This window comes from Chaetura pelagica, unplaced genomic scaffold (genome assembly GCF_000747805.2).
Source record: "Chaetura pelagica isolate M959 unplaced genomic scaffold, ChaPel_1.0 scaffold50, whole genome shotgun sequence".
Taxonomy (NCBI): domain Eukaryota; kingdom Metazoa; phylum Chordata; class Aves; order Apodiformes; family Apodidae; genus Chaetura; species Chaetura pelagica.
Window position 1 is genome coordinate 502447 of NW_009952366.1, and position 12058 is coordinate 514504.

General features: G+C 35.4%; 1 protein-coding gene across 1 annotated transcript in view; it reads left to right on the top strand.

The window, feature by feature from the left end:
* OTOGL (otogelin-like) overlaps positions 1 to 10986 on the top strand; it is a 92019-nt gene extending 81033 nt beyond the window's left edge. Inside the window, exons 52-58 of the mRNA XM_010008043.1 lie at positions 444 to 507; positions 1477 to 1655; positions 2401 to 2505; positions 3314 to 3433; positions 5220 to 5265; positions 9370 to 9449; positions 10786 to 10986. Of these exons, the coding sequence (XP_010006345.1) occupies positions 444 to 507; positions 1477 to 1655; positions 2401 to 2505; positions 3314 to 3433; positions 5220 to 5265; positions 9370 to 9449; positions 10786 to 10986 (795 nt within the window). The remainder of the gene's footprint in view (positions 1 to 443; positions 508 to 1476; positions 1656 to 2400; positions 2506 to 3313; positions 3434 to 5219; positions 5266 to 9369; positions 9450 to 10785) is intronic.
* The last annotated feature ends 1072 nt before the right edge of the window (positions 10987 to 12058 follow it).

The following is a 12058-nucleotide window of genomic DNA, read 5'->3' on the forward strand; positions in this document are numbered from 1 at the left end:
TTTTCCCTAACACATGCCTGTAGCTTTTCCTTCTCGTCCTGTTATATGAAGACTGCATAACGTAAACTCTAAGTAGGGGCTGCAAATTTGAATAGCTTTCACCTATCGTTTTGGAAGGAAATTCAGAGAAGGCAGCCTTTTGCTAACACATTTATTATCGAAATAACTTTGTATCTCAGGAAAAGCAGCTGCATAGCAAATCTGCTATTCATATGCATCCTGAGAGAAAACAAAGTGCTTTGCTCCCGTGTCAAGAGATAAATACATTTAATAACTCTGAACATGCTACTGTTCCTTGAGTGCACTGCAATTTTTCTGTTTTATGAAAGCAGGGGTGGAAGTGCTGAAAGTAGTATTTTACATTTTTAGAGAAAAATTGTCTGTTTACCATTGCATTTAATTGTGCATGACTCTGCAAACTCTTTTAATCTTTTTATACTCAGGGAGAAGTTAAAAAAATAGACAGTAGTGTTTCCAGTGCTTGTGGATGCACTCACTACATTTGTGGTAATGTTTTCATATTCCTAACTGTTTTGTTTTAGTTTTTAGTACAAAAGGCATGCAAAGAAAGTAGAAACAGAACCATAATATCCTTCTAAAGTGTAAACACTCTTTTATGTCAATTTTATGGGTGTCTACCTAGTTATGCAATTATGCCCTCTGTTCTGAATATGATGCTGTGTCAGATAACCCATCTGTTTTATGTCTCTTTTGGGGGGGACAGGACTTTTGCAGAACTGCCTGTGCTTCCAGAGTCAGGCACAGCCCCTAGTGAGATGCAGAAAGGAAGCAGGTTGTGAACCTTAACTGAGTGTGAGTGATGTGACTGCTCCTGGTCCACTGTTGAGCACAGATGAGACATCTCATAACACAGCAAAAGACCTGTCCAGCCAGCATGAGGATAGGCATATACCCTTAAGATCAGACCTCTACTCCCTTCGCTCACTCAGCAACCCTATGTAGATTAGATTTCAGCTGCACTGTGCATGGAGGTGCTTGGGGTACACTGCAATCTTGACTGCATCCCAGCCTAAGCTGACTCTGGGGGCAAAACATACATTTACAGTACAGCTTGAGCATATTACTGTCCCACAAGTAACTGTAGACATACTAGTTTAATTGACAGAAAGGCTACATTTTGGGATGTGCAGAGTAATTCAAATCGTGCACTCAGCCCCATGTTAAATATTAGAACTCTCTAAAGCTAAGAACAGCAGTTTTAATTTTTTAACTTTCGTAGTAGGAACACTGTCAGTTTTAAGCAGTTTTGCATTTTGTAGCATTTTCTTAAGCTGAATTACACTTCCTCACCCCCCTGTTTGGTAATTAAAACCATAAACCAATCAAGTCTAAAAGTTAGAATAGTTAAGCAGAGCATAAGACATTCCCTTTTGTCTTTAGAGAGATTCTTTTAATTTGCTTAGTGATTTATTTATTTTTTTCCCCTCTGGTAACATTTATTTCTTTTGGTGCTAGAGAAGGATGATGTGTGCATCTTCCAAGAGGTCACAGTACTGAATCCTGGGCAGTCAGTGATTCAGTACTTGGATGGAGACCTTTGTTACACTGTACAGTGTTTACAAGAAAAAGACCAGAACACAGGATACAACATCATGCATTTTACAATGGTGAACTGTTCCCAGCAATGTGAAGCTGTGAGTATTTTAAAATACAGGAATGATACAGGGACTGGAACACCTGCCTTATGAGGAAAGGCTAAGAGACCTGGGGCTTTTCAGTCTAGAGAGGAGAAGACTGAGGGGGGATCTAATGAATGTCTATAAATACATGAGGGCTGGGTGTCAAGAAGGCAGGGACAAGCTCTTTTCACTTGTGCCCTGTGGTAGGATGAGGGGCCATGGATTCAAACTCGAGCACAGAAAGTTCTGCCTCAACATGAGGAAGAACTTCTTTCCTGTGAGGGTTACAGAGCACTGGAACAAGATCCCCAGAGACGTTGTGGAGTCTCCTTCCCTGGAGACTTTCAAGACCTGTCTGGATGCCTTTCTGAGTGTTCTGCCCTAGTTTTTTTTGGTCCTGCTCTGACAGGGATGTTGGACTTTATGATCTTTGGAGGTCCCTTCCAACCCCTGATACTCTGTGGTTCTGTGATTTGGTGAAGCAATTTGTGAGCACAACTACACAATTAGGATAAAAGTTATGATATTTGCTAGTCTCGTTTGCTCAGCTAGAACTTGAGAACTTAACAGTGATGATGTGTGCCTTGTGTCTCTAGGATTATTTTGAGAGGCAACTCCTAGCAGCATATGTAAACATATCCATGCATATTTTGTTTCTCTTGGTATTCTTAGTTTCAGAAATCAATGAATTTTCATGTACTGTATGTTTAAAATAATACTTTTTTCTTCTTCTTTTTTTTCTTCTTTCTTTTCTTTCCAGCATCAAATATATATCCCTTCCTCCAGTCAGCACACTTGCTGTGGTACTTGTCAAAATGTGTCTTGCTCTTTTCATACTGAGAATGGAACACTAATTCTGTACAATGTAAGTGCCTCTAGAGAGAGACAGAAAATAACAATAAACAGGTGTTTGAGAGTCACTTCTTTACTCAGTTCATCCCGTGAATTTTGCTTCATACCTTCTCACTGCTGGTTACACACTTAGGGGCTATTTCTGGTATATGATAGGAAAAATGTGTGTTTATTTTAAGGCCTGCCATTGCACACTAGGTTAATATGTTATTTCATTTTATTGGAGGTAATTTTCGACAAAGATATGCAAATCATAATGCAAGTCATAATTTACCTTAGGCTGGATATGCTTGAAGTGCAGGTTAGCATTCAAATTGTAACACTAAGTCAGACACTGTGATTTAGGTGAGTTGGGAGCTTCTGAGTCCACATCAGTACTCCTTCCCAGGGTGACTCTTCTCCTCATTCCAGTCTCTACAGAAAGGAAGTGTGCAAACACGAGGGTTCACGATCCTGATGGTGTGTTCCAGTATCCACATGTGAGGAAAAGTAGATGTGGCCATGATTTGATTCATGCTTTCCATTGCCTTCAGAGCAAAATGAACTATTGGACTTTTTTACTGCCACAGAGGCCTTTTGTTCTGCACTAGGACACCAATGCTGAGCAGCGTGGTGGAGAGTAGAGCCATGGCTCCAGGGAGGAGTTGCCAGAGTAGTTAGGGAATCATCTTTCCCTTTGCCATGTACGGGTGGTCTGCAGCAAACTTTCCACTCCAATAGGTACTACAGCATGAGGACACCACTTATACAGACATTTGGGCTTGGAGATAAAGCTGTAATGTTCTGCCTTTCCTGACAATGGTTTTGTTTTATATATTCAGGAAGGAAGTACCTGGAGCTCCAACTGCACCAACTACAAGTGTGCAAAGACTGCTGCAGGGGCTATCATACTGGGATCAAGTGTTGTCTGCCCCCCATTTAATGACACTGAGTGTACAAAGGTTTGTACTTTGGGTGAGGTAAGTGACAACAACTGATCTGGAGTCTGGCTTACACTTGACAATGCATGCACACCTCATGCAGTTTCCTTAAATAAAAGCGTGGTAAGTAAAACATGTAAGCAAGCAATTTACAGGCTTGTTCTCTGTGTTCCTGTTTGCTTTTTGACTGTCAAATTATCTGTAAGGAGTATGAAAGTTTGTTTTGGGTTTTAATTATAACTGCTTTTAAAATATTGTGGAATTGGAATCATGCTTGATGTACCGATACAAAGTGCTATATTAGAAATTCCTGAAGTTGTGCAAAGATTAGAAAGATGACAGAATACATATATAAACTTTATTATCTCTTAAACTAAACTTTGTATAACATAACAAAAAATAGCTACCATACATGAAAGAGTATCTACCAACATCGTCTGTCTAAAAATATAAAGCTGGCATACCCACATAAATTGGTTTGAAGAATGTAGATGCTTCACATATGTTAAATATTTGTTTACAATTTAATTCCAAATTGAATAATTTTCTAACTATACAATACTTATAATTATTTCAGCTGCAACATATCATAAATATAAACTATAAATCATAATAAAATACATGTACATGTGTACAGGATAAGTACCATTTCTGCCTTGACTACAGATGGTAAATTTAGCACAAGTCCTACTTAGCCATTGTATTTGTTTAAAAGTCCTTATTTCTTCTGACCCTGAAGAAGGAATTCTATCTAAAATTAATACCTGTTCTACTTTGACTTTATGCTTGAGTTCCTTCCTTGGAATCCTTTTGTCACCATCTATTAGGATCTTTCCTTACTAATAATGGCTCAGATTTTAAAGACTGGAGCCCTAAAATTAACTTCCTGAATAATTCTGACCTGTTTTTCAGAGATACTGAGCACAGACTTGAATCAGTAGCTAAGGAGAAAGCTCTTCTGACAGGCAGCTCAGGATAATTTAGGAAAATGGATTTAAGAGGCTGAGTTTAAGTGCTCATGTAAGAAGTCCTTGAACAATGTATTCAGTAATTTTTCTGTAATGAGATAAAAAAATGCATGCTAGCATGAAAAGATGGAAGCTTAAAAAAGTCAGTTATTGTAAGAGTGCTATTTATGTTCCGTTCTGTACTGGATATCCAGTTCTGGGCTAGGCACTAACATTGTGGGCATGTGTTTCTTTCTTGTGCCCATTCTAACAGATTCCGACAGCCTCTGTCTCTCTCTCCCTCTCATGCTCCCTTTTCATTTCAAAAGGATGTTTTCTTCACTTTCATACATTTTTTACTTTCTAGCTAACAAGCAACTTTAACAGAAGTCAGTATCAAAGATCATAATTGACAAAAAGAATTGAGCACACCAATGGTTCTCAAATTCTGAAGTTAGTCTTCTCTTTTGAAAATAGGTATATTTCATGTTGTTAAGAGCTACTAAATAAGTATTAATTTTCTCCTTGGCATATGATCAGTGTAAATCTTTCCACATCATCAGTAAAGCTGCCACATGATTTTTTTAAACTAGCTCATTGGGGGTGAAATAGGTGGTAATGGATGATATAAAAAATCCCCAGCTACATCAGATAAGCAGTGACAAGTTAATTCTCAATGTCAAAGATGTATGGAATTTGTGAATCTAACCCTCAGCTGACACACATGTGTAGGTCTCTTCATTTCAGTAATTTTGCTTTTTATTAGTTGGACATCTTTAAAACATGGAATGTCTTGAGATACAATTCACCTTTGCTTTGGGCACAGTCTTTTTTCATATATTCTCCTTTTATTTTCCTAGAATGGAGGAACTGTGCAGACGTATAATGATGGCTGCTGCAAGACCTGTAAGTGATGAAGGCTGCAATATGTGGTAGTTTGGCTTCGGTTTTGGAGGGCTTGTTTTTTAACCTCAGCTGCTGGGACATAAGGAAGGAAAAAGCATGCGGTCCCCCCATAAATCACATACAATTGTTTTAGTTACCTAACTACTTCTATTAAAAGTTCTTGCTTCATTTGGCTGCTGACTTGGTGATTTTTAACATTCTTGTTCTGGAGTATAACCAAATTTCTCCAAATATAATTTGTGGAAGATGAAAAGTTATCTAGTTTAAAATACAGACAACGTTCTCTATATTGCTAAGCCGACTCTAAAATATTGCCTATATGATATTCACCAAGAAAAATAAGGATTTTCACCTCTATAATTGACTCCTGATTCAATGACTCCAAACTTACCAATTTATTCTGTATCATGTGTACATATTTTCTAGGGCCAAAAATACAGGAATGCACATATATATATATATATTAATCTCAGATGAGGGAAAGTTATAGTATAAGAAAATATATAAAATTAACTTTTTAAAATCTGACAATACTTTCACATCTTCTGAGTGTGTAACTTTAAAATATGATGCATTGTGATGCAAGCTTATATAAAGGTTTCATCATTTATGCAATTTAAAAAGTTGATTGAGAATGAACTTATTTTCTCTGCAGTTTTGACGAGGAAAGTTTTTATTATCAAGTTATATAATGGTCTATACATAAAATTAAAACACTGTTGTGTAAAACTAAGTGTGTAGAGCAACATCACAGAAAATCCCCCCCCTCTTTTTTGTCCTTTTTTTAATGTTTAATGGTAGAGTTCAAATATATGAGTAAATTAGCCTTCAGATTTTTTTTAGACAAACCTTTACTTAATAGTATCAAATTGGAAGTCACAGACTTATAGCCATATACTAGTTATTAAATAAAATTCAGAAGTGCAATGTGTTGTAAATAATTTGGTGACATAAAGTGAAATATTCATATTTATCAAATACAGAAGAATACTCAAAGTTTCCAAGTTATGCAAAGCTTTCTAAGTAAAGTGCAAGTATTGTTGTTTTATTGAGTTCAATGCATAGCAAATAAAAGCTATTTTAATACAACAGAATACTTTTTTGAATAAGGATTAAGAAGTAATACACTAAGTGTGCTAAAGTTTTATTAATCAATATTATTTAATGAAATAATTTATGTTGAAAAATATTGAATTGCCCCCCCACCTATCAAATGAAGTTGGCTTTATTTAGAAAATTAGTCTAAAGAATTAATAGCTACTGGCTCTCTGTTGACTAGGAAGATTTGTAATTTTGGCCCAATTCTGTGGCCTCAGAAAAAGCATTGTTATACTTCAGAAATTCTTGCTGACGTGGCTGCTAAAAAAGCAGATATAATTAATGTAATTATATGCTTTTTTTTTTTTTTTCCCATTTTTAACTAAAAGCATGTGCCCTGTGGTGAAACAGTTAAAAAGAATACTTATAAATAGAGCTTGCAACACTTTGGGGTTTTAATGGGAACAAATAATCTTTCTGAAAGAGCTTGATTCAATGCATGCCAACTGAGTGCATCTATTTAATTCTTACCTTGCCATAGAGAGACACATTGCAAAAGTCTGGTTTACAAGGAAGCATCATTCCAGTTTTGTGTTAACCAGGAGAGTAATAAAGTTTAGGCCATCTTTAGAAAGACTGGAAGCAGCTGCAGAGTTTCTAAATTTGGAAGACTAACAGGAAAGCTTATCATCTTTTGCTAAAAGAAAAATTGCAGTTGGCAGTGTAAGAATTAATGAAATGTCATTTATATTAAAATGTTTTTGTTTAATGAGAAACTTACATTCCTAATGATTCTGCCAGGTTCTGGATTGGGTCTATTACCCTTTGCCATTAGTCCAGTAGTGCCTACTGGTAGTATTAATTGTGAACCAGGTATTATTTTTAATAATGTATTTTCTTTTTTTTAAATAATAGTATAAGCACTGCTTGATATATGTGTATAGCTGTCATCACCAGTAAATGTTACCCTGCAGTTAATGTACTGAGTACTGAGAGATACTGATCCCCTTTCGGGCTCCCAGACCAGTATTTTTCTAAAGCCTGATTAGGGTTCACTGCTCAGCACCTATCAGAATTAGGTTCATCCATTCATGGTACATGCTGCTGATGGTTCTTTCTCCTGTTCTTTTTTGAAGTTGGTTTTAATACTTGAACTTACTGTACAGGGTAGTTGTAATAAGTCATTACTTCCAAAAATGTCATCATCCTGAATACTGTTACCAAGGGATTCTAAATTTGATCACAGGTGTCTGAGTTTAACTGTTTTGCCTTACTATAGAGCAAGAGTGTGCATTACTGCTGGTGTCACCTTTGCAGACATGGATTTATGCCGCATTTCTTCTTTATCACAAATCATGTGTTTTATAAAGTTATAAAAACACTGGGGATGAAACATACAATTACAACTGTGTGTTAATAAATAATCTTTACACTACCAATTACAGAATGTTACAGAACTTTTGTATTGTGATCGTAATTCTTTGCTTTTAAGGATAGGTAAGTCACAGAAACTCCTTCATCAAATAAGGAGTGAGTGAAGAAAGCACACCTGATTCTGAACACAGATTGTCTTGACAGGTGAAGGTGTGAGAGAGGAAAGTGTAGCAGCAGAGTTTTCATTAGACACCAGCACCTTACACTCTGAACTGTCATATGACTCTCTATATGACTTGCAGAGGTACAAAGGTTGCATTGTCTACACATACTGCTGGCAAGCACTCTCTGAAGGAAATACCAGAGGACTTCTTTTTTTTTAAGTGTTGCCGAGGAAGGAAAACCAAGATGCTGCAGGCTACCAGCTTTGATCATACAGTGATCTACTAGTTCAGTAACAGGATCTTCTTTAATCCTGCAATGCTTAAATTAAAATCCAACTGTACTCTGCAGTCAGCCTAATTTTTAAATACCCACTGGAGCTGTGGTTGCAAAATGTCTTGGTTACTCAGAGCTCACTTACCTTATAAAAGAGCCCATAAGCTTCTGGGGAACAGAAAAGTTGTTCTTTTTATGCACATCCAACCAGGATGGCATGTGCTGAAGGCGGAGAAACTCTGCTGAGTAGTGCCTGTTATTTTGTATAGTGGATGTCCAGAATGGTTGCATAGCAAAACTAATAGATTATTTTGATGAGCAGTGAAACAGGAGTTCTAAATAACAGCTGTTACACAGATAGTAATAACCATCTGATGTAGAATGCAGCATGAAAGACTGTACATTTAATTGTTTCAGTATTATATGATGATTCTTATTATGCTAGAAATGGCTTTGCGGTCTACAACTTTATTTTTCAAATAAAAGAAAAAAGCACCCAACTAATATATTGCAGAATATACTTAAAAATGCAGTATTTCCTTAATCCAATATCTGTATGCTGACTCAGTGCTACATGCTTCAGTTCTGGCGGTATAAACTGCACCAAATTTAGCAAATATATGCATGTCTCTCTTTCAAAGCTTCCCTGAAGGACATTTTTCTCAAAATTATATTGAAATTACATAGTTCTATTTAAATTTTAAATATCAAAGTTGTAATCACATTCACAGCTTTACCTTCTCAAATGTTAAGTGCTGTAGAATTTCTACAATGCAGAATCAAAGTATTGTTTACATTCAATATTCCTACTATACCAGAATTAACTCATTAATTCTAAGACTATCCACTTTAAGACTATTTTAAGAATAATTAATTCTAATTTTAAGAGTATCCAAAATTACTTGAGGCATCTTTTTTCTATTTGTCTTTTTCTTTTTTCTTATATTTGTCTTGCCATATGTGCAATATCAATATTTTAATATTTCTAAAATCTGTATGACTTGATGGGCCACTTGATATCTCATGTGCCAGCTATAAAATGGATAATCCTGCACAGGAACTATTTATTACTACCTGAGAGTTTTTTGGTTTTTTTCTAAAACATTGTGTAATTATGGAAGTAGCAGTTTCACTGTGGACATTAATTTTAAAAGTATAATTATTAGAATTATTTTACTAGTTTCACTTTTTTTTAGTAGTAAATGCAGTACAAAAACTGTATTGATTCAGAATGCATTTTCTGTATTTTATCAGGCAAAAAAGAAGAAAGGATTTGCCAGAAAATGACAATCAGGACAACCATAAGAAAAAATGACTGTATAAGTCAAAGTCCGGTAAGCAGAAAAGACCTGTGTTTGATTCTGGGCATAAAACAGATAGAGCCTTAAGTGGGTTATAAGCAAGGAAATATGCCACTGTCTTCTCAGAAGCAGACCTGTGACCCCAGGAATGTTATTCTTCTCATAAATGCAATAAACTTTCCTGTTCCTATGGCTGAAAGACTGAGCTCTCCTACATGTAAAAACATCTGGCTTCAAATTAAAAGTACACAGTATAATTACTGACAACTAACAAAGGCATTGAAGTCTTCACCATGAAATAATGACCCTCTCTAAAAGAGGAGTAGAAATGCTTCCACTTAGGATGTGATGGAAACACTGGTGCAAATCCCCTGGCACTCTCAATCATTATTTTGGTCCATCAAATGGAGGTATCTGCTGTATCTGGTTTGGAACTACATACATGTTCTTTGGCCAGATCAACACTGTCAAACTTTGGATAAGGCTGAGAATAATTACATTTTATTAATTAATAACAGATGGTTAGTGTTGAGGACAAGGTCTTTATTTTTCCTTCTCAAATTTCAGTAAAGCCGTAAGAGTAACCTTTTGGTCTAATTTGTTTTGATATGGCCCATTTGTTCACAGGCTGTTTAGAGAGGAATGGATCAAAGCATTTTTCATATGCCACACTAACACAAAAAAAACTAATTTAGAATGATCACAAAAATAAGTAGATCTAGTACAGCCATTCTCAATTTCCCAGCATATCAACTCCTTTTTATTTTCTGTCAGCATATCAGCTAAGATGACACTTCACATAAAGCAATACTGAGAGAAACTTTGCTCTGTTCAAGTCTAGAGCACAAATAATTTTATAGCCAGTCCCTACCCTCGCTGGTTTGCTACTGCATCTGCTTTTTGGATGTATTTGTTACAGTAATAACACAGCTAATATTGGTATGTATGAATAAGAAATGGAAATGCTTTTGCACAGATATGCTTTTCCTCTTGAACCTTCAGGGAGAATGATGGACTTTCTGTCATTTGGCTTTAAGGCTTTCACTTTTCAGCCATGAGCATGAAAAGAATGTGAATTTAGCTATGCTGTATTGGAGTTACTGATTTGTAAATTTGGGACTTGATTTAGGTATCCAAAGCACAACATTTTGCTTATGGTTAAGCATGATTAAACAACCAAATAAAAAAAAATAATAAAAAATATTTAAAATGTATCTACACTTGGAACAAATAAATTTTAGAAGATAAAATAATTTTTAAGAGCTCTTTCCAAATATAAAAATTACTTTTAATTGCAAAGAATTCTGACAAGGACTATCTTGTTAACAAAATCTGAGATGTCTAATTTCAGATCTTCTTTTACTTTTAGATCAATGTGGCTTCCTGTGATGGAAAATGCCCATCTGCAACAATTTTCAATGTCAATATTGATAGTCACTTAAGATTCTGCAAATGCTGTCGAGAAACTGGCACACGGGATCTGACTGTGCCGCTCCGCTGCTCCGGAAATGGCACTGAAATTATGTATGTCATTCAAGAGCCTATAGACTGCTCATGCCAATGGAACTGAATGTTACTGTGGATACAATTTAATCTGAAGAATTAAAATCAGTTTTCCTTCACGAGACTCTGTTTTTGACCCTGGATGGCTATTGTATTCTGCAGGGGGAAAAAAAAAAGTCCTCAAATGTGCTTTGTAATGTAACTTTTCTCAAATTTAGTAAAGGTGATGTTGTTCACTGTTCTTCAAATTTTCTTTCTAATTATAGCCATTTGTAGAAAAAACCTACAAACAAATGCTTTTGAAGGAGGTCTAGTTTAGTCATTTATTTCTACTTGGTGGCTTTCTGAGGAGCAGCTGAAAGCTGATTAATGTCTGTGCTTCCAGTGTTTTAAATTCTTAGATTGTGGCTACTTATCCTCAATGTTCAGAATTCTCAGTGGCTCTTTTCCTTTACTCCAAAACTTCCAGTTGAGAACCATCACTGGCCCCATGTTTAAGTGGGGAAGAAGCATATGAGGGTTTTGAGAATGACTGAATTAATTTATTAAAATAATAATAATGTGTTCAACTGAAACATTTTTTATCTTGCTGAAAAGTCTATCTTTTGTCCATTAAGCTGCTGTCAGTGACTGGACCCACTTAAATGTAAGTCACTGAGAAACACCACAACTGTGGCCTTTAAGTACCTGTAGTAAGTCTCCAGAGCATATAGTAGAATCACCATAATGTCTTTAAACATTTGACATTTATTTAATTTTTATATATATTGTAACTATGAAGCATGACTAGGCAAAGGCCAAAAAGTTCATGTTTTTGTTCCTTTAATACAAATAACATAAAGGCTGCTTCTGATAGGAAGGATTCTATTCTGTATCCATTTTTCAGTTTTCATAAAGATGAAATTGGCTGTTTACTAGCTGTCGAGTAAGAGTCTATGTATATATATATTTATTTTTTAAAAAATCAACATACTGCACATTTTAGCTGTTCATTATGGGTTTGTTCTTTTTGTTTTCCAGTTGGAAGATCTGTGTTCAGGATATTTTTATAAAATACATTAAAGTAGTGATTATTTTTTATTTTATTTTTTTATAATTGAACTTTGGACTATTTACCAAATTTAGATTTCATTATTTTT